This window comes from Melanotaenia boesemani, chromosome 6 (genome assembly GCF_017639745.1).
Source record: "Melanotaenia boesemani isolate fMelBoe1 chromosome 6, fMelBoe1.pri, whole genome shotgun sequence".
In the NCBI taxonomy this organism is placed as follows: domain Eukaryota; kingdom Metazoa; phylum Chordata; class Actinopteri; order Atheriniformes; family Melanotaeniidae; genus Melanotaenia; species Melanotaenia boesemani.
The window spans coordinates 21708826-21736314 of record NC_055687.1 but is presented as its reverse complement, the minus strand read 5'-3'; the positions used below and the strand labels follow the sequence as shown (position 1 = coordinate 21736314).

The window sequence follows — 27489 nt, the reverse complement described above, 5'->3', positions numbered from 1 at the left end:
GGTTAAGCTGTGGGACAAGGTGGTTTCCTCTTGTGTCTTCACAGTCCCTCCTCTTTAAGTCTCTCATTGGTGGATGATGATTACAGTATTAAAAGGCTTGCTTATTATGATAAAAGATCGGGGCTTTCTCCTCAATGAGCTGGATGTTTCTTTGTTGCAATTTCTTTATAGTTTGTTCGGCTGTTTTATTATTTTACCTTCTCAAGTTTTTGTCCTTGCATTGAGGATATTGTTGTAGGCAAAACACAAACTTAAATAAAAGGCCTAAAAAAAAAAAATGGTGCATTTTTAAAAACTGATAAAAATGCAAATGGGAGAGGGGGCCCAAATGAGGACAGTGGTTTGATATTTGTGTGTCTGTCTGAGGCTGTCATTTGTCATTTGGTCACTACATTATTAGCTTTCTCTATGCAGAGATGAAAACCACTTCAAAGAGTCTGGCCTGTGACAGGAAACATGCAGACCAGAGCCCAGTGGTACTGATATACAGGGCTGTAGGCTTGACGGAAACCTGCACCCTAAGAAAAAAAAAAAAAAAAAACACAATACCTGCCTTGCCCTTTTGTCAGACAAATTAAATGTCAGTGTGAAAAGCTATAAAAATAGGTCAACTGTAGAGAGCTGGTCACTTTATCAGACCTTGATCTTTGATGAGACCTACATTGCGTTTCCTTTGCTTTTATTTAAAACTTCAGCATGGTGTTGAATAATGTTGCCAAGTGTTTACCTTACATGCAAACTTTAATATATATATATATATATATATATATATATATATATATATATATATATATATATAGATAGATAGATAGATAGATAGATAGATAGATAGATAGATATATATTAAATCTTACATTCACAGCTCTCTGATTGCTGCATTTGTGTGTTCATACCAACTTTTTGTTTTGGTCATTTTTGACTTATCCATTTGAAATTGCTGTTTTTAATTTCAATACAGTTAGGAAGTATTGTTTTAGCTGCTGCCTCGCAATATAAATTCATTTCTGGATTTTAATACAACAGTTTAGTAAATCTGAATCCATAATCTGGAAGACAAAGTCAGCAACTATGGCTGAAGAGCCAGAAACTGTTGGCAAGTAGTTTGTATAAAATTCATCAGTAGTGGATAGTCTTTCATAGCGATGAGGCAAACAGGAGACCAGGTAAAAAGAAATCATTTAGCTTAATAAAAGAAGCTGTGGTATTCACAGGACAAAAAAACAGTAGATTACAAAATGAAACAAAAACTGTAAACCAAACACAGCTTGAAAACTTGCTCTGTCTAGTTTCTGTGTCAACCACTAGCAGCAACACTGCGATCGGAGAGCAGATTGCAGGAATCTTCATGCAGTAAATTCTAAGAAATAGTGAAGTAATGGTGAAGTATTCAGATAGATGAAATACTGGGTGGTACAAGTCTTTTGAAATTTCAGCTGATGTGAGAAGCAACAAAAATAAGGTAAACAGTTATGGTTATCATACTAAATGGAACAGTATTATTAATGCTGTCTTTGGGCAGTAAGTTAGTCTCTTAAATGTATTTTTACTGCACTGAGTAAAGGCCTTTTCTTTTATTATTGAAGAGTACAATTTTCCAGGAAACATGAACTTGTGAACGTCAAACATTTGACTTCACCTAATTTTATTTTAAAAATTAGGTCAAATCGCTTACATTGACTAGATAAAACAACAATAACAATGTTAATATGTTTCATGTTGCTTTAAAAAATGACATACATATACATACATACAGCCCTCAAGTAAGCAGGAAATAAAGAGATTTCAGATAACTTTAAGGTTTTTTGTTGCACTTTCCAAAGTTTGTGTGTGGCTTTTAGAAATGCCCGCATAGACGTTCATATAGCTTTGACTCCAGTTTTCTGTAAGTTAGAATATTACAGAAAAAAGTAACATGACAGGCCATTGCAGCAGGTTTCTTGTAATGAAACTGAAACACTGTGGGGCAGCTGACTGGCGCTTCATCATCACAGGTAAAGACACATGTTTGTGAATAAGATTAAAACCAGGAGTTATCTTTTTAAGTAATCCCTTTACAATTTCGGCTGACGCATAGAAACGTCATGTTGCTTCTGAAAATGAAAACAGTCTTAAAAATTTGTGTTTGCATATTTGCCACAACGTCTAATTTTATAGCATTTAAAAATTTGACATCACCACCACCTACTGAACAATGAATACCGTGAATTCTTTACAAATTCCACATAAAGCTGCTGTTTGGGGGGGTATAGAAAAAAAACAAAAAAACCAAAAAACAAAAACCTAACAACTTCATATCGTTGAATTATCACTTGGAAATGTAATCATGGTTTTCCCAAAAGTGTGTCAGGGATGATATAGCTCTCTCAGACGTTAGAATAAAACTAAACCCTAACAAAAACAATGATAATTTACTGAGTGTTGGGGCTATACTGAGTAACTGAATAACTGAGTAAGTTATTCAACTTGTTACTGCAAGGGCTGTCATGGCTGATAAATCATGCTTCTATAAGTCATTAATTATCATATCAGATGGTGACATGATACAGTAGTTAGTTTTTACTAGTAAAACGTCTACACACAATAAACATTAATACAATATAGTGAAAAAATATTTTTGAATAGTTTGTTAATAGACAAAATATATAAAAAGCAGATGAAAGAGTTTTATTGTTTTTGATAAATTTACTAATCAAAATATATTTATATTATTTAATATTTAATCTGTTTTAGCAAATAATGGAAAAACGTTACATATAGAATAAGTCCAGAGTTGTGTGGGTTTTAACATATCAACACCCTTTTAAAATAATGGCCTGAGTAATTTTTTTCAGATTTTTCACAAACACATTCTCACTCACACACACACACACACACACACACACACACACACACACACACACACACACACACACACACACACACACACACACACACACACACAAATGGCTGATTAAAACATTGAATATCTTATATTTATTAGCAATTTGATTTAAAAAGGTTGTGACAATAGATGACTATAGACATTAAAACTGTCTCTCAGTGATGTAACATGAGAGCAATAAACGGCTTAGGCAAATTTTTAAACATGCATTTGTAACTTAAGCCATTTTGAACCTTCCACACAGTTAACAATAAAGCGTTACTAACAAACAAATTAAACATCATGTTGTCGTGTGTGCATGCCATCACTTCCTCCATTTCTTCTTAGCAGGGTCATTGACTGATGGACCTTGTCATCACGTCTGAACTGATGAGCTCGCAAATCATGGACAGTTGCATCCCCAGATTTTTTTGCCTGGTCTGATGCTAGTGAAGTACAATCCATTTATCTTCAGGAAGTGATCATACTTGAGCACCTTCACGTGGTAAAGTGATGGTCTGATTCTTGCATTTTGAAATATGATGACGTAATCTCTAGGTGCAAAGATATCTCTAACCATTTGCGTTCAACAGTACTATGCATGCTGTCACACTCCACTTGTGTGTGCCCCGCAACAAGCTATTTCTGTGTTAATAGTACTCCATATTTCCTTGCAAGTTCAAAGAATGCATTTACCACACATGCATTACGGTTCTGATAATCGCAACCATCGCTCCACACTATGATCTCCTTGACTTCTGGATGGTCTTTGATCACACCTTGAAGTGGCGATATTGAAGGTGTGCAAATGCTTCACCCCTCAGCTTGTCCTGACATTCGTTCCAAATGTAGCAGTAACCTTCCTTTGATCCCAAATTAAAGAGGGTAAAGTTGTGGACCTGCAGTTTTGTAATACAGGCTGCTGGCTTGTGTTTTTGGACACAACAGCTCAGTTTGCAAGTCCATTGCCCAAAACTGACTTCTCATTATTTGCAGGATTTTTCATGCCTTGCTTTATCTTTCTGGGAGACGTGTTTATTATACTCAGCTTTGCTGATATTCCCATGCTTGAATGAAACACAAACATCACAGTGATCTTTTTGCGGAATGAATACGGACTAGTTTCCTTTATGGAACACTTCTGAGAAATATTGTATTTTAGCAGTCCTTACTCCAGCAGTTGCAACTGCCCATTGATATTCCTGATGTAGTTGGAAGATGGTTGTGTCTGGGTGCAGGAATTTCTTGTTTTTGTAGGCCTCTGTGATTCTGCAGTTCTGTGAATCAACAGGGAGCAGGAAATCCTCAGCATCAGTTTCAAGCTTTGCATGCTTGCCACTCTTAGGTCCAGATTTAGATGGTGGTGCTGCTGCTTGTTTGTCATGGCTGATGGTGTTTTTGTTCAGCCAGTGTGTAATGGTTCTATTAGAGAGACCAAGCATAGAAGAAAAAAGTGCCTTGCACACTTTGACACTCCATCTTGAAGCTCGAGTTGGCAGGACAATGATGAATTGCGTCTGGATCCCTCAGCAACTTTCTTTTTTATTTACGTTAACTTTTGTGACCAAAGTGGTGACGTATCACCGGCATTTCTCCCAGGTGTTCACTGTCCAAATCTTCTGAAATATCTACTGCCACTGCTCTCCTGTAATAACTTGGCAGTCTTGAGTTGAGATTTGCTGACAGAACTTTGAGTTGCACGGAGGACCCATTGCCTTGGCTCTTATTTCTTTGCCATCTTTGCTGTTTTCTCCTTTGATTCATTTTGTATTCATGTTGCTGGACTGGTGCGTTTATTTGTTTTCCTTTTGACTCTATTGTTTAAATCAGGATCCTCATCCTGCTGTCCTGTAGTTGTTCCCACTGATGTTAGGCCTTCTTCATTTTCAGAGGCAGAGGACCCTTCACAGAACAGGACATAGTCTGGATCAGTGATGACATCATCATCAGATATGGCTTTTTCATGGTGTATATGTGTCTGCTTGGCATGTTCAATTACATTAACAGGAGTGTTTAACGTATTGTGTAATCCATTTGAAATATAGTCTTGGCCTGGTACATGCTGCTCAGTCTCTTCAATGAGAGTCTCGTTGTCACTGGATGAAGCCTGATCGGTGTCAGAATTGTTAAGTGCATCTTCTTCCAAAAAAGAAAAACTTGTTAACCCTTGTACTATTACAAATGTGTGATCATTCTGAAAAGAAATTGCCTTGTGGTCACTTGTGTTTAACTATATTACAAACAGAAGGCATACTATATAATGGAAGTAAAATTATCTTATGATTATTTTAATTATGATCTAGAGAGATTAAATAAAAGAGGACCTTTTTTTGTTATGGCAACACATATTTTCTGGTTCTTTGAGTGCAATACAATATTTAAAATTTTCTTTACTTGATCTTGTAATGTGGACAAAAAAATAGTAAAAAATGTGAATGAAATTTTTAAAAATACAGGAAAGGGTTGACACAAAGCCCATCACTTATAACAGCCACAGATTCTGGCATCTTCCCACTCTTTGCTAAATGCTAGCTTCATGGAGTTAGCTTTTTTGCTAACAAAAATGCTGACTTAAAGACTGACTTAAAAGACTAGATATTTACATAGTAACTTGCCTTGTTGATATTAAAGTAAAAACTCATAACTTACCAGTGAGGGATAAGCCCTGAATCATGGCAATAACCTCAGTGGCTTAGTAGATCTTCTTGTAGCAGCAGCCAGTTTGAAAAGCTTGAAAAATGACCTAAGTCACACTGTCATTTATTTAGGCTCAATAAAATGGCCTAGGAAGCCATTGTACTACAGGGGTAAAAACATATGATCTGTTCAAATGAGGATGTAGGTGACATTATCAGAGGTGGCTAGCATAAATAATCTAGCCAAAGAAAAAAAAAAAATTTGTATATAAGTATAACCTTAAAGAAACCTGCTCAAACCTTTCACTCTTGCTCTGATGCTCCTGCAGTTTTCCTGTGCAATGATATTAGTCATTGTATAGACATGACTACACTGATCACCCATTTTGACGAGATTTTACATCTTCTTTGGAATCTTTTAAAGGCTTTATTTATGTGAATGCAAACTCTAGTATTTTTTGACCGAAGAGTGTACAGAGTTCATCATCTCTAAATAAAAACTTACATGTAGCATAGTTGACTAAACTGTTTGTTCCACCTCTCACAACAATGATGGCATGCATGACCAAGATGTGGTGTTAACCACTATTAGTTTTCCATGTAACAGCTGTGATGTCAGATTTTACATAGTGAAGCATTTTGATGGGGACTAAACTGAGGTGTCTGTGAGATGCTTTAGAGATATGCACTATACACTAAAACTGACCATTCATAATTGCTCCACCTGGGGGTTTCTTTGTGTGGGGTATGTGGATGTGAACAAGCATATGTAAGTGCTGACATTTGGGGCCACTGTCTGAACCCTTGTCTGTGTAAGCAGACATTGTCAAGTGCTTCTCAAACCACTGGACAGTGTGATCTCATCTATTCCGCTCAGAGGAATTAGCATTATACCCACACCTAAATGTCACCTTGAGCTACATGAGAAAGAGACTGCAAGAAGTGATGCACAGGGCTGTACATTCCAGTAATATCAAGACTGTCAGGCCCCCACACCACACTCTATCCCCCTGACTGTCAATTGAACTATCACCATAAGACACCCCACCCCATGCTGACTCACTGGGGCATCTCTGTGTGGGATATTTGAGGTGCAGAGCGGCTCTCTGCACATTACTGTATGTAGTACCCACACATCATAAAATGACAATGATATCTATCTTTGAATTGATCAAATACACATTGTCTGCAATGACATCTTTGATCTACCTTTGCTACAGAAGTATTTAATTTCTGTGTACAAAGGGGTTTCATATTGTTGTTTTGTTGAATGAATCAAAGTGCTACCAAACTAAACAAAAAGCACACTCAGACTGTGATGTGATTAAAGTCAGTGTTAATATGAGTCGGATTACATTACCACAAAGGCGGTATGTGAGCAGTTGACTTCAGAGGAACCACTACCAAAATGAGTGATGTGCACTGGAGGCATCAATGACAAACTGTCACTGTACAGCCACAGAGCCTTTTCACAGTAATCTGGGTAAGCAGGACTACCCGTCAGTGTTGTGGTTTGGAAGAAGTGAACCTTTGTAGAACAAGGCCCTGGGGCTTGAAACTTCTCTGTAATTTGTGGGTGAAGGAAGTGTAGGACTGCCCACGCTAGTGATTGTCAGGTAAATTGGTGCTTGGGAACTCTATCAAGGCTGCTTATTGCTTGCTTTCACTGGAGGTCTCATATTTATGGATGCTTATAAATGCTACGAAAACTGATGTGCTTGAAGCAGTCATTTGCTTAAACATGAAAGGAAATTAGCATATTCTCAGAATGTCTACAGTATACCATTACTCATCATTTTAGATTAAGGTTATAAGACTGCACTCATCAGCTACTAAAAAAAGTTGTAATGGGTACAAGGCAATTGGAGGGTCTACATATTTTTGAAGATGGTTGATGTCCTTTATAGATCAGTTTTCAGTAAAATAAAGGAAAATATTGCTGCAAGCAGCAGTGATCATGGTCCAAGTAGATAGCAAGTATTTGAACTGTGTTGACCTTAATGAGCTCTTGAAAACCAACAACATGCATTAATTGCTACTGTTAGCAACTCGAACTTGTGCATTAGTGGATCTGAAACCTTGACCTTTATATTCAGTGAGAATGTGACAAACTTAGTTGGTGACGTGGTTTCCAACACAATTAAAATATTTAACAAATGACCCCATGTAAAAAAAAAAGAAAAAAAAAAGGTTATTTTAATCTTCTCGATTGTAAATGGTTGACAGTAATCTCAATGTGTTTGGTGGCAATTTCTTAATAAATCCAGCATTTAAAACAGCATTTAAACAGCAGTGCGGATGGAGACCTGTTTATTTAACATAGGTTAACAGCATTTTAAACATGTGATAGCTAAATGTGCCAGTTTCAGTACAGTTTGCATAAAGGCTTGTGGAAAATTTAGCAAAAAATATTTTATATTTGACAGACACCTGATGCTACAAAACACAAGTGATTTTTGAGGAAGTGTGAAAGTTAAAAAATGTCAACATTTTATTTGCTCTGTTTGCCAGCTTTAATCAGGAATTCCTTTCTTGAATATTTTGGATTGAAGTCCATCTTGAACTGATGCAACAAACTATAAAAATCTGAATTTCATGTTTGGGTCAGAGCTAGTTTAAACATGTTCTGGAAGGTCAATGTTTCCTTGCATTAGAAATGGAGAACACTCCAGTTCGAGCCAAGTTAAAGTAAACGATTAAAGCACCACTTTTGGGTGCAATTCCTTTAGTCTCAAGATTTATGCAATTTACAGGACCGCTTATTTATGACTGTGTCATGAGATTTTGTTAAGAGAACATTTGTTTCTGTGACTTCACCCTAATTCTGATTAAACTTTTAATCTCTGGCATCTTTCCAACCTAATTCCTGCATTTATCCTTCGCTGGAATCGAGGTTGTTTCTTTGGTTTGACAGAAGTTAAAAAAAGTGAGATTTCTGCATGTAACTTTCCTGACAGAGGAAGTGAGCTGCAATTTTGGCTTCACAGAAATGACACCGATAGCTTTAAGGAGACATTGAAACTCCACGTTGAAAACTGAGACATGTTTATCTCAATCTTAGATGTTTATCTCAGAGGAAGTGTTATTACTAAATGTATTACGTCATTATTTGACAAACAAATGAGCAGGATTGTAGCCTTTGTGTGAAATGCCACAAACATAGCAGTATATTAAGTATTTAAGTCAATAGTTACGTAAAAAGCTTATCTTTTATGAACTTAGGTTTCCTTTTCCAAAGAAATTTAACTGGGGACATAAACTGGAAAAATAAAATGCAGTTTCCATTGTGAGTAAGTCAGAAAAGTTCCCCCTTTAGATTATGGTTGTGACCACACAGGGTTGATGACACAAATTACAATATGTTCAGTTTTCAGTCTCTGCATAAAGCACTAGTTATATGGAAAAAGAAAAAACAACAACAAAAGCCAGAAAAAACACAGACAACATGTAATGGGTCATTCACTATTATTACACTTTTATTAGTTAACTTGACCAGTTTCAATTTGTCAGATTGGTTACAATACAGTTACAAAGAAAACATTCTGCCAAATTAAGTGATCTGTCTGATCTTTTATGGAGCATGTCTTTGGTTAAAGGTCTTGATGAAAAGGAAGAACAGCTCTCTCAACTTTACAAATAACAACCCTTGAATTGAATTAAAATCAGAGAATCTGTCTTTTTGTTTCGCAGCCTTTACATAAATGAAGTAATTTGTTTCTTGTGCTTCGTGCCACTCCTTGTCAATTATGCAAAGGCCATATATCTGTCACACAGTATTCACATTTCTGAATTTATCTTATGTTTTCAAATACAAGCTTCTAATTGCACGTGAAATGCATGACCCTTGATCCAACTGATTATTACATATAAATAAAAAATACGGAATAATTACATCCAAAACACAGCATTGTAAAAGGCAATAATGCAGCAATTAAAATCTCAATAACATAGTTTATATTTCATTGGGATAGTAAGGGGACAGACCAACAAAGGAGTCTAGGATTGGACAGAGGATGTAATTACAAATGTGATTTGAGTAACTATAGTATACACCACTCTAAGTCTGCTAAATGCTGGTAGGAAACCTTCAGTGGTTTGGGAAACACAGGCAAGCTTATTCTCATCTATGGTTTCAGTAGTATCATTACAAGATCAACTGACTTAAACTGTGAACATACAAGGTTTTCATTCACTAACGGAGCTGTACAAATTATACAAGGGCTATGACTTCTTTTAAGCTGTCATAACACAACCACAACCTGTTATTAACCTGCCTGACGAGACAAACCGAACATGAATGTTTTGCTTTTTCAAGCAAAGTAAACATAAAAAAAGTCATCTTTTATCACACTTCCTTGTGGAATGAACAAATTAATGCAGGTTTGACAGAAAATGGCTTGCAAATAAAATAAAGAAAATAAAATCTGATTTTGGCATAAATGATTTGTACTATAGCACTGATGAATAAAACATCCCACAACATGACCTTTCTTAACCAAGATGGTCCCGTCGAATTCAGCGGCTAAAGGAAAATAAACTGACACACTTTGCAGTAAACAGTCAGGAAAAAAAAAGGGGCAATCCCTTTTTTTACTTACCTATACAAGGTGCTATGTTGATCATAAATATGAAAAAACTACAATGAGTCATTCAGTGAAAAGCTAGTCATGAGATTAACTTAAATGAAGCTTCTGTAGTGTACTATCATCCAGTGATGATGAGTTCAAATATGTCAAAGTGGCCTATTTCAAGACAAACAGTACTACTATCTTGCCAGAGTGGGGTGTGTTTCTGGGAGTTACTTCACACACTGATGCTTCACATTACTATAGCTGTGGCCTCTTTACACTGTGCAGCTTAATACGTCTTATTTGTTCCAATGCTCTGGTACTCGCCTGCCAAATGTGAAGATGAACAGGCTGCTACACAAGGTGGTGACGAGGGCATCAGGCATATAGACTCTCAGATGTGTCGAACTTCACTACTCCTACTAAGGTTTACTAAGGGGATAAATGCATTACTGAAACGAGGATGGAATCTTAACGTCTACCTCAAATACATTCAGAAAGTAGTTGCTGTGTCGTTGTCTTGTGCTGGTTTTTACAACAGTCCGTTTTCAATCAGCCATGTTAGGAAAATGTTTCTCCCTCTTGTAACAGCACAATGTTTTTTTTTCTTTTTTTAAATGTTTTATTCCATTACATCAATGCAAATTAATCATAGAAATGTCTACATCTAGTAGGATGTATTTCTTACGTTATTTACAGTGTCCATTTTAAATGGTGACATTTCGAACTCTTTAAAAGCAATGACTGGAACAACACAAATAAATACTGCAGCATCATACACCAAGTTGTCATGCTTTCATCAAAATAACGGACTTCTGTTTATTCTGTTTTACAGTTCTTTAGATAGCAGAACAAATAAAAGAAACCCATTCACTGACTAAATTAGCAAAATAATATATTTGGTATAATTTGCCAAATAATTAAGAATATTGAGGGTAGATCCTCAGAACATCCTTTTTTTGTACCAACAGTGCATACTGTAGCTCTGCATTGATTAGTATGGTTTCTGTTTTAAAATTTAAGCCTTATCATCTGATATGCTCAAAAAACTCCACATCTTTGCCAAATGTTGTCTGATATTACAGAAACCTGTGTAGTTCAGTTTGACTTAGTTAGCTGAGTAAAAACTCTTTGCCCTAGAGAATTGCACCGGGCTGTCCCTCACACTCATCTACACAGATACATTATAGCTAACCGTGGTACAATATGAAGAAAGAGACTACAGCTGAAAAATAAATACTATAAAGCATTATGCACCATTCAAACTCTAGCGAGGAGCAATAGGTCAAGTCATGCCACAGGGATGAGGTGAATGTTTCCAGGATTATGAAATGTTGTGGCTCTGCTAACCCAAAGGAGCATTAGATTACAACAGGTAACATGGGATTGTATCATATCACATTATTCACATTCTGGTGAAAGGTTGGGTTAGGGAAGTACCCCGTACTTTATCTGTTACTTTAGATTTGCGACACATCATAAACCCGTCAAAGGGAGTGCAGCTGGGACACCACTTTAAGGAAGAGTGGGGGTACAAACAAGTGGCCGGGCATGACTTGCTGGCAGTCCTCAGTGCTTCAGTTCATCTGCTCAAAGAATTTATAGGTAGGGTTTTCATAACCATGGTTTTGCATTTTGTTGAGCTGTCGTTCTTCTGGTGTCAGCATGGGATCGACCTGCTATGACACATACAAAAGCTTGAATTATTACTCAAAAGACCTATTCACAGGCAAGAAAATGTCAACTGTGGAATGAATAAAGAAGTTTCATTATGCAGAACATGACTGGCAAATGAAGGCTGGGTAAGTAGAATATTCGTGATTGGCTGAGAGAGCCCAGCTACTATGAGAAACACTAAGACTATAGAAAATATCATGATGCTGAGTGGATATGCAGTTTGTTGGCTTCAGATGGCTGGAATGCTATCATTTTGATTAGTTATAAGATAAGAAGTCCATCATGTGACATCAGTAAAGAGAAGTAAGCTGAAATTGTAAGTGTATGTAAGTAGCTCTTTTTAAAATGTATTTACTTCTAGCTCCAGCTTGCCCTGTGTTGTATTGAACTTCCTCAAAACTTGACAGTTCATAGCTGTTTTAGTCCTCAATGCCATTCAGCGTTCCCAGATTCCATCTCTTCATCATTAGCTGTATCTAGGAATTGTAGTTACTGTTACCATAGTTTAGCAGCATATCAGCCAGTTTTCCAGCTGCTACAGGATCTGGCTGGAGTGTGACTCCAGCAGAGAGCCACAAAAGGACTAACAGTGGAAGCTGCAATCAGAGCTACTGTTGCCGTCCACAGTACAAGAGACACACTAGATCTCACACTGAAAGACTTTAGATTTCCACAAAAGTAACCTGACAAGTCTGCAGGTTAAATAACACAATATGGCACAAAACTATGGTTGTACATATATGGAAAGGATAACAATCAAATAAGTACATTGTTTCTATAAAAAGAAAAGCATATAGACTAGCGTTTATTAAAGTAATCACTTTCAATTATGTCTTATCACCCAATAGAAGTGTGCAGTCAGTTAGCAATTTATCACCAGTCAATGAAATTTTAAGACTGCACTTAGGCTAATCAATGGCCTAGCTGGGGTCGTACCTCTACGATGCCGTGGCTAATAGTGCCATATGGCTTCCTGCGCACCAGCAGCAGACTGATGACCATCACCATGGCGATAGCCACAGCCACTACGAGCAAACCCACCATGGCGCCACGGTTAAATGTCTCCAGGGCATCAGGTTGCTAAGACGAAAAATAAAAACATCATTAAAATAATACAAAAAATAGATAAACTTGATTTTGATTGAGTAAATTATTCAGTAAATTACAATCTTCTTCAAAGCACTAACACTTTGCTTTAATCTTAGAACATTATGAAGCTCTTACCAGTTCATCTCGTTCAATCTCACTGGGCTTGGCCATTTCCTTGAGCTCTGCAGAGGCGATGAGCAGCTAAGAGGAAATGAAATGTGTAATAGTAAGGAAATGAAAGAAACACAAATTAAAATGCACACACAGCACATATTCCTTCTAACTCAGCTGGGACTGAATCTAGCTGAGCTATTTGATCACCATCTTACATCGTCCTCGTATTTATAAGTGGGGCCTCTCTCAGATGTGGTATAATCGTATTCCTCCTCTGCAGACATGGAGATAAAGTAGAAATACAAAAACATAGTTAGCTATTAGAAAAAAAATAAGATAAATGAAAAGCCATAATTATTGTAAAGATTGAGGGTCCATATTTTTAATGATGCCGAACCCTGGCTCACCTTTCTTATTAGACTGCAATTCTGTTGTGAAACAGAGAAGAAAAAAAGCATCATTAGCAGCAGCCCATCAGAAGAAGTTAATCATTTTACATTCCACTCACTATTAGGGCAGTATGTAGAAAAAGAGTGTTAGATTTCTATGTGTGTGCAAGAGTAGTAGGTGAAAATGCACCAATGTGGGGAGGATAGGGCCTGTTCTGGAAGGCCCTCTCCTCTTCTTCTTCATCATCCTTTTCTTCCTCACTCTCAGCTGGCAAGAGCACCTCAGTGGTGCGAGTCTCAGAAAAGGAAGTGGTCATGAGCTCACTGATGTCTCCCCGTTCTGCCTTGACCAGTTCCTCTGTAGGAATACATAAAAAAAAAAACATAGAAGCAAACTATCCTGATATATTCAATAACATAACATTACTGAGTACAACAACAAAACAGCACAGAGAGCAGTTTGCAATTTTGACAACTAATAACTAATAATAGTTTAGCTCACGGATGTTATTCTGTAGTTCCTCAGCCAATGCAGGATCCTTGTACAGCAGTGCAAGACTCTGGTTCATCCTCTCCTCAATCACATGGAGATGTGTGTACACCTGCAAATAAAACGAATGTTTGACAAAAACCCATTAAAGTTTAGATAGTAAGCCATGTATATAAAACTTCTAATGTCAGCAAATGATCTTATTTTAAGTTTGGAACTTGGCTTTTGTTCAGTAACTATCAACTGATGTGTAATATACACTCACTCTTCAGCACAATTGTGTTTTATATGTTTCACTGTCAGCAGAAAGCTGCAGCACATTTGTAAAGCTCTAACCTGAAATTTCATCTGCTCAGCTTTCTGGGGATCAACAGCTACAATATGCTGGTAGTGCCTCAAAGTGTGTCTGCGGTCCTTCTGCTCTGCAGCCATGTACCGCTTCAGAGCCTGCAGCACACGCTGTGGCTGGAAGACAGGATGCAGTCACACAGTCAAGAAGTAGTACAGCTACATGGAGGTAATCTCATACATTCATTGTGCAGCATGGAATCTAAAGCAGATTCACGATACCAGGGTTAGCTTTAGCTCCATGCTAAGCTTCTGTCCTCCTCAGCACTCCATTGACTTACCTGGGGGGGATCAGATTGCACAGCAGTCAGGTAGTTCTCCAGGGCCAGGCGACGATTGTTGTTGAGAATTGCTTCGACTCTGAGAAGATGTGTCTCCACCAGCCTCTGCCTCTCTCCAGCGACCTGTTCCTCCAGAGTCTGCAGCACAGACTGAAAGTGCTGGTTGAGACAAAATATGTGGGTTGATAAAAGGATGAAGAAGTAAAAAGCCCATTTTATTAATAAAGTTAAATTTAACAGGGAAATCTTAAATGTTGAACATAGTGTTTGAAGCACGATTACCTCATTCAGGGCCTGTCTGTCTGACTTTGGAAGGTTTTTTGACTGGTTGTCAGCCTCTGCCCATTCCTTCATAATCTGGGGAATCAAAGCCCACAAATTCAGTTTATTATTGTAAAAGAATCAAACAGAGAAGTTCTATCTTGGACACAAGAGGTAGAATTTATGTGTGTGACTTGAGTTACTGCCTATTACAAAACAAAACATGATAGCTTGTGTGAGAAATGCTTTAAAGGAAAATCCATAAACTCATTGCAGGTGGCAGCAGGCAACAAACTATTTGTTTCAATTATGACATAAAAAAAGGCCAGTTTTGGAAGAACATCAAACATACGACAGCCTCCTACAAGAGACATAAAATAGTTTTTCTAAAATTAGAGAAACACCAGCTGTCAGAGCAAAGCTGTCAGAGCAAAGATACACACCCACACACACAGATGTAAGGCTTCTGCCAATGATGAACATTATCTTTGATTAATCTGGCGATTCGTTCTATGTTTCCTGTTTGACTGCTTCTTCAGAATCTGCTTCCCAACTTTTCTGGAAGTGGACTTTGTACATATAATATGAAACATAAAATATGAAAGTTGTGAAGTTTTCTAAAATGCAACAAAACATAAATCTGTAAACCATTAACTTGTTTCTTTTGCATCAACGGTACCTTCACTCATGTTCAAGTAACCCAAGGTGTATATACTGATGCCCCCCCATGACATTCCAAATGTTGACTTTTTCACCTTCTGTTGATAACAGCCTGGATGTTATCTGGAAGGACACTCTTATCTTTGGCACCTAGAGACAATGCCCATTTGTCCTAAAAGCAGCTATATATGGATTTCCTGCACAGAGTTGATATATTGCTTCCTACTTGTATAATAAAGCTTCTAGATGCACTGGCATGCTGTGTTGAAAGAACTGGGCCCATGTGTCTATACTGATAATGGTTTGGTTATAAAGTCCAGGTTCTAGATTTTTAAAAACACAAATGAAGCTGGTTGATGAAGATGCTGAAAGCCATTTCCTTTGTACTTATGTTTGTTGCAAAAAATGTTTAAAAGACAGAACATATTACAAATTTATTCATTTTGCATTTTGGGAAACTTTCTAACTTTTTTAAAGCTCCCTATTTTCAACCTTTGTTTGAAGCATATTATACACTTCTTTCTTTATCTGCTTCCCTGAAGCAGGTAAATCATATTTAGGCCCCTTCCCCTGCCATTTCATGAATCAGAATAGAACAGGGGTTGCTCACACCAGATTAATAAATCACCTGTTAAAGTGTGCCCTGCCAGCTGACATGCCATTAACCTGTCCTTAGCTCTGTGAAATTCACCTCATTGATGCGTTTCATTCGGCGCTCCTCCAGGTCTGTTTTGGCACGCAAGAAGTTGGCATGCTCTGTGTCATCCACTGGCTTCTCAAAATAAACATCAACGCCATCTGTGGGCCGAGGCGTGGTCACTTGTGGGAAAGACAGGAAATAGCTTGTTATAGTCACACAGGTAGCATGAGCTAAACTGAAGTTATCCAGTGATTAAAATCTGCATCAAAACAAGGCAAAAATTACACTGAGAAAGCAGCACAAACAGGAAAGGCTCAGATAAACATCAGAGAAAGTTACATTAAGAGCAATAGAAGACGTGTTGCGACCCACAGACTCATGTGCTTTAAGCTAAAAAAAACTAATTTTTAACTAAGTTAGATTATTATAAAGTGATGAAAAGAATGATTCCAGATCAGATAAGGAATGCTTGATGACGACTTTGAAAATAAGCATACTTTCAGTATTATTCTAAAGAGATTATGTAATGTTTTTTGGGTTTTCCCTTCATTTTCAGAGTATTTAAAGGCAAAGGCATTTCATGTACAAGACAATTCAAAGTCCTTTACATAAAACATTACAGCAGGGTGTAGAAAGCAATAACAGGTGCATTAAAGAAAACAAAAACAAAGATTAAAAGAAATTAATTTAATTAAATAAAAACAGAAAGAAAAAGATAAAATAAAAAAGATAAAATGCAAGAAATATGCATGTGGAGCATAGAAGCTGAATGTAGCTTCTTCATGTCTGGTTCTGACTCTGGGAACTGATAAACTGGACCCAGATGACCTGAGGGTTCAAGTAGGTTCATACTGGGTCAAGAGGTGACTGATGTATTTTGGTCCTAAACCAGAGCTTCAGAGCTTTATAGACCAGCAGCAGAAAAGTCTATTCTCTGATGAGCAGACAGTCAGTGTAAAGACCTCAGAGCTGGACTAATGTGGTCCACTCTCTTGGTCTTAATGAGGACTCAAGCAGCAGAGTTCTGAATAAGCTGCAGGTGTCTAATTGATGTTTTTAGGTAGACCTGTAAAAAAAAAAGTTACAATAATCAAGCCGACTAAAGATGAAAACATGAACCAATTTTTCCAGGTCCTGCTGAGACATCAGATCTTTACAGCTTGATATATTCTCAAGGTGATAGTAGGCTGATTTTGTGATTCCCCTAATGTGTTTTTCAAAGTTTAGGTCTGAGTCCATCAATACACCCAGATTTCAGAGGTGGGGCGGCAGTTGCTCAGGCGGTAGAGCGGGTCGCCCAATAACTGGATGATGGCGGTTTGATTCCCACTCCCCCAGTCATCTGTTGTTGTGTCCTTGGGCAAGACACTTCACCCTCCTTGCCTTCAGTGTGTGCATTACTGGTGTTGGAATGTGGATGAATGTTTGGTGATGGTCGGAGAGGCTTTAGGCGCGGATTGGCTGCCACGTTTCCGTCAGTCAGCCCCAGGGCAGCAGCGGCTACACAAGTAGCTTACCATCACCAGGTATGAGTGAGGAGTTCATGAATAATGGATACAATGTAAAGCACTTTGGTACCTTGAAAAGTGCTATATAAATATAATCCATTTTTGGCCTGGTTGGTGGTTTTTAGGTGAATAGACTGAAGCTCTGTGGTAACCTTTAATCGTTTCTCTTTGGCTCTAAAGACAGTCACCTCAGTTTTGTTTTTGTTTAACTGAAGAAGTTTAGACACATCCAGTCATTAATCTCCTCAATGCATTTACCAAGAGCCTGGACGGGGCCTCGGTCTCCTGGTGACATTGTAATATATATCTGCGTGTCATCTGCATAGCTATGGTAACTAATTTTGTTTTTCTTTATGACCTGTGCCAGTGGGAGCATGTAGATGTTAAACAGAAGAGGCCCCAGGATGGAATCTTGGGGAACTCCACATGTAATTCTTGTCTGTTCAGATGTAAAATTACCTATTGACACAAAGTACTTTTTGTTCTCTAAATAAGTTTTAAACCAGTCTAGTGCAGTGACAGAGAGGCCCACCCAGTTCTCCTGTCGTTTAAGTAATATATTGTGGTCAGCTGTATCAAAAGCAGCACTGAGGTCCACTAAGACTGACATTTTTCCATCGTCTAAAACCTGACTGGAAGACATCAAAGCAGTTCTTTTGGGTTAAAAAGTTGTTAGCTGATGATCTTACTTAGAAACGGAAGATTTAAGATCGTCCTGTAGTTGCTCATTTGTGTCTTGTCTAGATTATCCCTTTTTAGCAGAGACTTGATTACAGCTGTTTTTAGAAGCTCTGGGAAGACGCCCAAAGTTAAAGACAAGATCACAATCTGTAACAGATCTGGCTCCAGAGACTTTGAGACCTTTTTGAAGAAACCTGCTTATACATTTTTGTTCAAGGTCTGCATAGTTAAAAGGAAATATTCTAAATAGTCTGTCCTGACTTTTCCTCTGTAACTTATTCACATCACAGCATAACTCATTTGCAAAATGATCATTTCAGTATTTGAATATGCTCCCAAAACAGAATTATAAACCTGTTAATGAGAATAATATTGGCACATTTATGATAATGAAATATTCAACATTGTAATATTCTTTTCTTTTTTTTTGTAAGAACTGCTGCACTTACATAGAAATTTTTGATATTTTGCCTATTTTACTTTTGGTGAATGCATGTTAGACGTCAGCTAGAATGTGTTATATTCATTACTCTTTTTGTTGCTTGTTTTTATTTTCATATGGTACAATTCATCATCACCTCCATTAGCCCACATCTCCCAAGACTGATCATCAAGTCCTAAAAACAGAATTCTGCACTCCATGTTAGGTTATTTTGGACAACTTGGCAGCATGATTGTTCTTATATGGACATTAGATTATGTCACAATGTGGTCTATTTATATGCACAAAAGAAAAGCTTTATACACCAACCTAAAGGAAGGGGAAAACCAAATCAACATAATATAACCTTCTTTCTTTAGTTTTGCAGTGACAAAACTGACTGTTTTTCCCTGAAACTTGCTCTGCACAAACTTGAAAACTCCTAAGAGTTCCACACTGAGTTTGTGGCTTTAGTGGGCTGGGTAAGCTACTGTACATAAATTCCACCTCGGTTTTCCTTTGTAGTATTTTCAACTTTTTTACAATTGCTTTAATTTTCATATAGAAGATGCTGAGTGAAAACAACCATCTTCTTTATTACTTACATAAATATAATTATTTACAATTGTTATGTTTTACGTTTGTAGTGTTAGATCAAATGATAATTTCACAAACAAAACTGGATACACTGCCCAATACCACATAACATAAAAAACAAACTTTCACTGTTCCAGTTATTGTTTTTTTCTGTTGCCAAAGCATATAGTGAGTATTATATAGATTTCCCACAATCAATGAATTTGCTCCCATTCTTGTGTATAAGTGGTTAACTGCTCTATTTACTGTGCACACTAGCAGAAACTTTGCTGTGGCCTTGCTGCGGCTGTAAATGCATGATATACAACAGAAAAACCTAAAACCCATACACGCAGACACGTGTTGAGGTATCATTTCAAGTTGAATTTGAAACAAATAAAGCCCCAAATACAGTTCTCATATATATTTAGAAAGATAAACATGTCTGCACATCTGTGCTGAATGCATGCATGATACTGTACATGAAGGACTGTAAGTATATCTGTTTGAAAAATCAAGAGATATTATAAAGAAGAGAAAGCAGGACTTGCAGTACTTCTCACCTTTACTTTGAGATTCACACCTACTGATCACTCGCTACATTTTTTAGAAACGGAAAAAAAAAAAAAAAAAAAAAACCCAACAGAAAAATAACACTTACAGCTGGCTTCCTTCATCAAGGGTGCAGAGGTGGTGGGTTTGTTGCTTTTGTCGTAGTAATACGAGTCCAAATAATCTGATGTCTGGTAAGGACCTGAGTCAATAGGGTACTCATACTCCTCTGGATCTTTTTCAGCCATTGTCTCCTCTTCCTCCTCTTCTTCTGCGTCCTCCTCATCAATGTCATCCTCCTCTTCCTCCTCCTCTTCTTCCACCACTTCATCATCCTCCTCTTCCATATCACCCTCATCCACATCCGTGTCAAGAGAGGGGCTTGGAGTGGGAACTGTCACTTTGGTACTGTGAAAAAATTCATACTCATCACTCTGATGGCTTAAACGAACAACAGCTTCATTCTACAAAACGCTCAGTGGAATCATCTTACACAGAGTTGAATTTTCCACTGGTTTGGGAAGTAAGAGTCTGAGGACCATTGGGACTTTCTTCTGTCTCTCCTTTACTGTTTGAACTGCCTCTGCCTGGGCAGCACACATATTCAACACCTCGGAAATGGTCCCCACATGGCAACAGCATCCCGTAGCTGTGGAGCTCCAGATTGTCTGAGGTGCATTCCTGATGGGAGCAAAGGAATTTAAAAGGGAGAGCCAAATTTATGATGTGATTATTCAGAAACGTTCCACTGAGGTCGAAAATATGTTTGTGGTAGAAGCTGCATGACAAACTATAAAATCTAAATATAAATGTTGAGCGCCATTTCTCTCAACAAAAGGTTTAAAAGGAGGACTCAGACACCTAAAATGAGTCACCTTTTTGCTCTGAAATTAAAATCACAAGTAGGAGAGCTGACTAGCTGAGTTAACACTTTTAGATATGCACTAAAAAAGCATCTGCAAACATTAAGCAAAATGCAACAATGAGAAGTCTAATCAAGATTATCCATCTACGTTCACACTCCTCTGTCCTTCTCACCTCCTTGGCAATGTTGTGCCAGTACACATAACTCTCGCAGGCATCCATCTGCTCCTGGTGAAGGAAACGGCATTTGTCGGGCACCAGCAGGGCCTCGCTTACGTACTCGCCTTCTGCAGCATTAAAGAAGAGGTGAGGGTCAGTGAATGAGGAGTTTGATGTCTACTTTAACAAGGTCTCCCACAAAATACAAGTATCCACATACAGAAGCATGATACTTAAACGGATATGGTTGCATAAACTAGGAGTGACAGAAAGCATAAATGAGTAATGAGGAAGCACTTTGAAAAGACAAGCTGCAGTTACAGCAGCTTGTCCAGGATATAAGTTTGCTTTGCTTAAATCAATGTATCAGTCGAGTTTATCACAGAGATCATAAAAAAACCTATTTATTTTATATTTATAGTCTTAATATATTTTCTGTTAATCTAAAATATGTTAATATAAGACTAATATTACATGATGTGTATTCTCCAGAGCAAAGAATATTGTTTACCCATGTTACAGGCACTACACTAGCACTTAACCTAGAGCAGGTCTCGCAGCAATGATGTTGCTAGTCTAGCTGGCCCTCTAGTGGCTTTTAGGGAAAAAGGCCCCTCCACAGTTCTGTTGATCTGCACCTATGTGTTTAACAACCTTAACATTTTAAACTTGTATTAATCTTTTTTTTAACAGTGCCAATAGTATTAGATCATTGTGGCACTGGAAAAGGTGTGTAGAAAATGTGGCACAGAAATGCCATAAATGAAATAAAAAAAAGAAAGAAAGAAAGAAAGAAAGAAAGAAAGAAAGAAAGAAAGAAAGAAAGAAAGAAAGAAAGAAAAACACATGTTGGAGCAAGTAAATGATCTACAAACATGAAACATTTGTTTTAACTCAATGGCAAGAGCCAGAGCTGATTATTGATGCTTGTATTATCAACTGCTTGCAGTAAATTTAGACAACAAAAGGACATAAATGCCTTTTACACAATGTACTGTACAACAATGGCTAAATGCCTCTTGAATATTTCAGACACATGTAAAATATGTCTTTTCAGGCTCACACCGAAGGATACACACAGAACATCCATAAAACCTAAATCCATTGTCATGACAACAATGTGTGTTGCTCTTACCCAGACAGCGGTAGGGCAGGACGATGAAGGGGTGTGTCTGGCAGTGGCCCCAACCTTTCTTACACCATGCAGGGATGGTGACAGGTCTTTTTGACTCCTCTATATGGGAGATGGATAGCGCTGGGTACATCTGGATGAACAAGTACATGCAGAGATGACAGAGACACAGAAACAACCAGGTGGATGGACAGAACACAGGTAAATGGGTTGAAGGGGAGGATTAAACAGGGGAAAAAATGTTAAGGAGGCTCAGTTTGGTTGAAATATAATTTGTAGGATCAGGGGGGAGGAGGAAGCAGAGCACAGTCAGTAAGGAAAAGACTAACAGGGGAAAGAGCCATGCAGCATATTTTTTTAAATATGTGAAACTGTGTAAAACATTTCTCAGAGGGTTTGAGGCCATGTTTGACACATCAAACTTAATCTCTTAAGAAAAACAAAACAATGATAACAAGAACATTAAAACAAAAATATTTCAGACCTCAGTCTGAGATTGAATAGAAAATAAATGTAAATGGCTCATAGTCTAAAAACACATTTATTTTAACAAATATCAAGAATTAAATCACAAATTTGTGTAAAAGCAACTGCAGATACATAATGTGCCAACTAATCATATTAGAGGCTTTTCAGGCTTTTGGTTGCTGCTATTGGTATCAGTTATATCTAATTTGGCCTCCAGATGTCACTTGGTTGCCTTCACAGTTAATTTTAATAGCTATTAATACTGAAAGAACAGCATGTGAAGGGTATTTGTGCCACTAACAACTTTACAGCAGATGAAAAAGAGTGAAAGAGTTTAGATACAGTAATAGGTAACAAAATGAGGAGAAGTGGATGGTGGCAAAATGAAATATTGCAATATTTCAACAGACCACTATCACTATACTATATATAGTTAAATATATAGATTTCATGAAGCAGGTGTTAGAAAATAATAATAGGGAAAAAACAAAGTAAATTGTGCTTTATTTCCCTATGTGTTAAATAGCAAATCAACAAGTTCTATTAATTAGAGCTGTTCTTTTTAATAAAAAAAAGCTGTCTGTTTAAATATCAGTTCAAAGCCCTACCTCCTGACAATAGGACAGGACTTGGCTGGGATCTTTGAAGCAGCCCTGGCGGCTCTGAGGATCCGGCTCCCACTGACCAGTCTGTATGTTCATGTGCAGGAGCTGACGGCCACAGAACATTGCAATTTGCGGCTCTGTCACCTGGGGGCCTGGCCCATTCACTTCAGTCATGGCCAAAGCCTATAAAGCACAGAGAGGCAAGAGAAAGAAGTCAATACAAACCCAGTGGCAGAGAAAAGTGTGTCTGAAGCTGATCCAGGGCAGATAATTTCTAAATGCACTTTAGTGCTATCCAACATTAGACCAAGAGCGTGAGGTTGAGTGGAAGACAGAGAGGTGGTTGGCTGGGGGATCGAAACTGAGACAAGCGAATGTAGCAGAGGCTAATGCACAAGAGAATCGACTGCACTGCACACTGTTTGTGTTAGGAAGATAATAGCAAGCCTAAATTTTCAAAGGAAGATTCACAGAAAACTCTGTGGTGAAATACCCAACATTAAATAACAAAATGGGACAACAAAGGTGCACACAGTTCGCACAGGTTTTCTGTTTGGTGACATTTATTTCTGAGAACATTAACAAATGATAAAGGATCAAGCCTTTTTATTTATTTATCTTTTTCTTTTTAGAAAAGATAATGAAAAGCAATCAAAAATTTGCCACCTGCCATCCCCTCCTCCCTTGGCCTTGTAGTATGCTGCTATTGATCGTTGGATATGTTGCCTCTGCCTAGGGGAGGGCCCAGGAGACCCCACACAGAGGAACAAACAGCAGCTATGGCTGGGAGTCAGGTGTTAATACAAGCTCATTGACCGATGTGCCACTTCACTACATTAACACACAGGACAGAGACAGAAAGAGCCAAGGGAGGAATAACAGAGGGGCGGGGTTGAGTAGCTCTATAAACAGCACAAGCAAGGACTTACTCTACTTTAACAGACAAAACAGACTTTCCAAAGAGACCTCTTGTAACGTGAAGAAAGCAAATCTCTGATGAAAAAAATGACTTGTTTACTTAAACTTGTGTCTCCTGCAGGTCATGCTAAGAGGACCTACAAGTGTTTTAGTGAGAATTTGACAGTGACGTTCATGCAGAGAATATATAATAATGTTAACTGCCTAACCCTGAAAATCCCTGAAAAACCATCCTGCACCTCAGAGCCTAAACAGCTCATATCCTTTCATCTGCCCTGACAGACAGACAGATAGGCCGACTGACAACAGACAAGACCAGCGACGCTGAGCCAATTATAAGCGAGATGCCCACAGGGAAGAAATGGAGGAGAAAAATATGGTAGAGTGACGCCTGATCAAAGGAAAGCCCTGCTTAGGCCAAGCAAAGCTAAAGTGTTTGAAGTCCTAATTAAAATTTATACCGAATAAAATAAATATATAAAACCCTCTGAGTAAATGTACAATAAATATAATAAGCCCTGAGCAGTCGATGCATTCTAATTACACTAAGAGGGCTCTGTGTTTCTGCATGTCTTTCCAGATTTCTTACAAATTGCAGACCTACTTTCATTACTGCTGACCATTTCCCAAAGCAAGTCACATGATGGCATTTACTGAACTTGTGAGATTTTGTTTTTACTAAGACTATAAATAGTTTAGTGATCCTTGAGGTACAAAACGTCATGTTTTTTTTAAAACCTCTTTCTGGATCATGTGCTAAAAAAAGACCAAAATAACTCATTATTTTTAAGTTATTATGATTTTGTATTACAAAGTCTATTGTGTGTTCAAAAACTTATTTTCTCATTTCAACAACAAAAATGTTAATATGATGCAAAATTGACTTTCTCCCTTTTTATTTTTGTATTTTTCCTCTCCTGTACAGGTTACAGTTTGTACAGCTCTCAGCAATTACAAATATCTTACCCCAGTGAGATAACCTGCAAGTTTCTATAAGTCAGTAAACAGAGCATTCATTTTTATAAACTTTCACACAGATATTGTCATACGTGCGTGCATGCAAACAAACTAAAGTGCATTTACTAAAACAAACAAACATATTAACTAGCTTAAAAAGAGGGGAAAAGTGGATCTGTTCCTGAGCAAATGTGCTGATTAGGTTTTTCATGGACAGAGCTGACTTGGATTTTTTAATTGGTTAAGTGTATTGTAAGATAAGCACAGTAAAACACTGCTGAAGCTGCTGAAACAGCCTGTCTAGAGCAGCTGCTGAGCTAATGCCTTAACGGATACATCTTTATGGAGCAGGGAAGGTCAGTGACACACACACACACACACACACACACACACACACACACACACACACACACACACACACACACACACACACACACACACACCCAAAAAGAAGAAGAAAAAAAAAAAAACAAACAAACAAACTGTAAAACTTCCGGATATTTGAGATGATAACGTGACTGCTCCAGCTCTCTTATTCTGCCTGCTCTCCACTACTGCAGTTGCAGAAAATCAATGTTGAGCGACTGCAACTGTATCACCACATTCCATCCAATCAATAGTAGTCCATCAGGAGCCTGAAGCCCTGACCCCCGGCACGGAAAAGCTGCACTCCAAATCTAAAGCCAGATGTGGGACCAGATTAAATCTCCTTCTTGTCATAAACTCTAATAAGAAATACTGTATTTACACTTCTGTCACTTGACAGTGGGAGAAAAACTTTTTGCATGTTTGTTGACCCCGTCTGAATTACAAGTGGTTTTTGGATATGAATGCTTGTGGCAGCTTCACTTCTAAATTACTTTACCCAGAGTGGCAAAATTGTAATTTCTTTTTCCCTAAAAAGCAGTATTTTTTAAGGCAATGCTCTGACTCTGGGGAACATCTAAATTCTGTGCTTGAACCTGACAGCTCTTTTGTGTCATTACCATGTTAAAGCAGTCTTTACAGATGTAAATGTGCAACCTTTGAAGACTGAGTAGCGTCAACATCATAACAAAAGTATAATGACACACTATTAAATAGACCCCAAAATGATGGTTTTTCTCTGGAAAGTGAGGATCATCCAAAATGGTGTCTGTTCTTTGTCTGACCTTGTCACTCACAGCAGGGGTTAGAAAGGTGATCCCACAACTTAGGATTTACAAATTATTTGAGAGAGGGGAAGAAAGCCACATGGTAAGATGTCTTCTGCATGTCAAACACTGTATTCAAGCCAATCAAGGGTTCTTGAGAGTCTGTAATCTATCCAGAGAGACCAGGGAGGAGAAATAGATGAAAAGCTCCAGAGTTTCACTTAAAGTTTGGTTTTGGCACCAGGCAGAGAGAGACAAGGAGTTAGAGTAGTTTCTCCTTTGTTTCCTAAAAAAAAAACCTCGGCCATCTGTTTGGGTGAAAGTGCGTTAGATCCAACCATAAATTCCAGGGCCCTCATTTATCAACCTCTTACGCACAGATTTGTGTGTGAAAATATTTTCACCCAGAGTGTGGAATTTGCCATCTTGTACTTCCACTTAAAGATGTTCTTAAATATAAGACCATGCGTACGTACAGAATCTAGTGGTAGAACGGGGAAACTGACATGTAGCTTCAACTTACAAAATGCAAGAGTTTTCCAGTGATTTGGGATCTATGCTGCAAAGTTATATTAACTACTATTCTGGTGAATATCCAGGTGGTGTTGAGTAACGTCAAATCAAATATCCTTCATTTCTACAAAACTGCAGATATGTCTTGTTAGTTTAACTTTTTTACGCAGCATATTGTTTCAGAGGATGTTAAATAATATTCATCTCATTCACTTAAGCTTTGGCAAGTGAGCTTTCAATGTATTTTTTTAATTAAAGTTGCTAACTGAACTTGAATAAATTAACTAAACAGAGATATTTGTTATGGCATCAAGCTTAGCACTCTGAGGAGAAACATGAAGGCGATTTCCACGTGACTTCTAAGGGATGTGTTGTTTCTATTATGGTTAAATGAGGGCGTTTGTGAATGCAAATGACCAGAAACGGGCAGGAGCAGCTGATTTAGAACATGTGGGATTTATCAACAGCTACTTACTAACGACTGTGTATGTGTACGACTGGCCTCTGTATGTTTGATAAAGCTGGATTTTTTTGTACTTATGACCATTCTAAATATCATTCGTAGGATAAAGTATAGGACAGTTTCTACCAAGAAACTGATAAATGAGGACCAGGTATCTCTCCTGCCTGGAGAGATTTGACTACAACTGGGTGTTAAATTAGAGCCACAGACTCTCATTTTCAATCTATGTTTGAGTAAGTATTTATAGTTTAGCCAGTAATTCAATGTGGAGGTGCCTGGCTTAAATTAAGTACTAATAAATTTGTTGTAGAGGAGATTCATCTTTTGCTATCAGTTTCAACCAACTAAGACTCAGACAACTTTCTCCCGTTTTTCATCAGAATTCTCACAGATGATCCTCAGACCAAGTCTCAGTTTAAATTCTAGCTAGTGATGGAAGTACCATGGTAGGTTCAAGGGCAAAGTTACTCAGCAGACTGTGTAAAGAGAGGTCTGTTGGCACTGGTAAAAGTTCATCATGTTCTCA

The 27489-nt window shown here is 37.7% G+C and overlaps 1 protein-coding gene across 2 annotated transcripts in view; it reads right to left on the bottom strand.

Moving 5' to 3' along the window:
* Positions 1 to 8944: 8944 nt before the first annotated feature.
* Positions 8945 to 27489, bottom strand: part of aplp1 (amyloid beta (A4) precursor-like protein 1) — a 38386-nt gene continuing 19841 nt past the window's right edge. The window contains exons 2-17 of one of the 2 annotated variants that reach the window (XM_041987231.1): positions 22983 to 23162; positions 21910 to 22039; positions 20790 to 20902; positions 20245 to 20432; positions 19861 to 20159; positions 16065 to 16192; positions 14735 to 14809; positions 14453 to 14611; positions 14160 to 14288; positions 13836 to 13935; positions 13524 to 13691; positions 13352 to 13372; positions 13160 to 13218; positions 12966 to 13031; positions 12678 to 12821; positions 8945 to 11743 (exon numbers count right to left, since the gene is read on the bottom strand). In XM_041987231.1, coding sequence (XP_041843165.1) covers positions 11642 to 11743; positions 12678 to 12821; positions 12966 to 13031; positions 13160 to 13218; positions 13352 to 13372; positions 13524 to 13691; positions 13836 to 13935; positions 14160 to 14288; positions 14453 to 14611; positions 14735 to 14809; positions 16065 to 16192; positions 19861 to 20159; positions 20245 to 20432; positions 20790 to 20902; positions 21910 to 22039; positions 22983 to 23162 — 2061 coding nt within the window. In that variant the 3' untranslated portion in view covers positions 8945 to 11641. The remainder of the gene's footprint in view (positions 11744 to 12677; positions 12822 to 12965; positions 13032 to 13159; positions 13219 to 13351; positions 13373 to 13523; positions 13692 to 13835; positions 13936 to 14159; positions 14289 to 14452; positions 14612 to 14734; positions 14810 to 16064; positions 16193 to 19860; positions 20160 to 20244; positions 20433 to 20789; positions 20903 to 21909; positions 22040 to 22982; positions 23163 to 27489) is intronic. The other variant, XM_041987232.1, reaches the window with a different exon arrangement.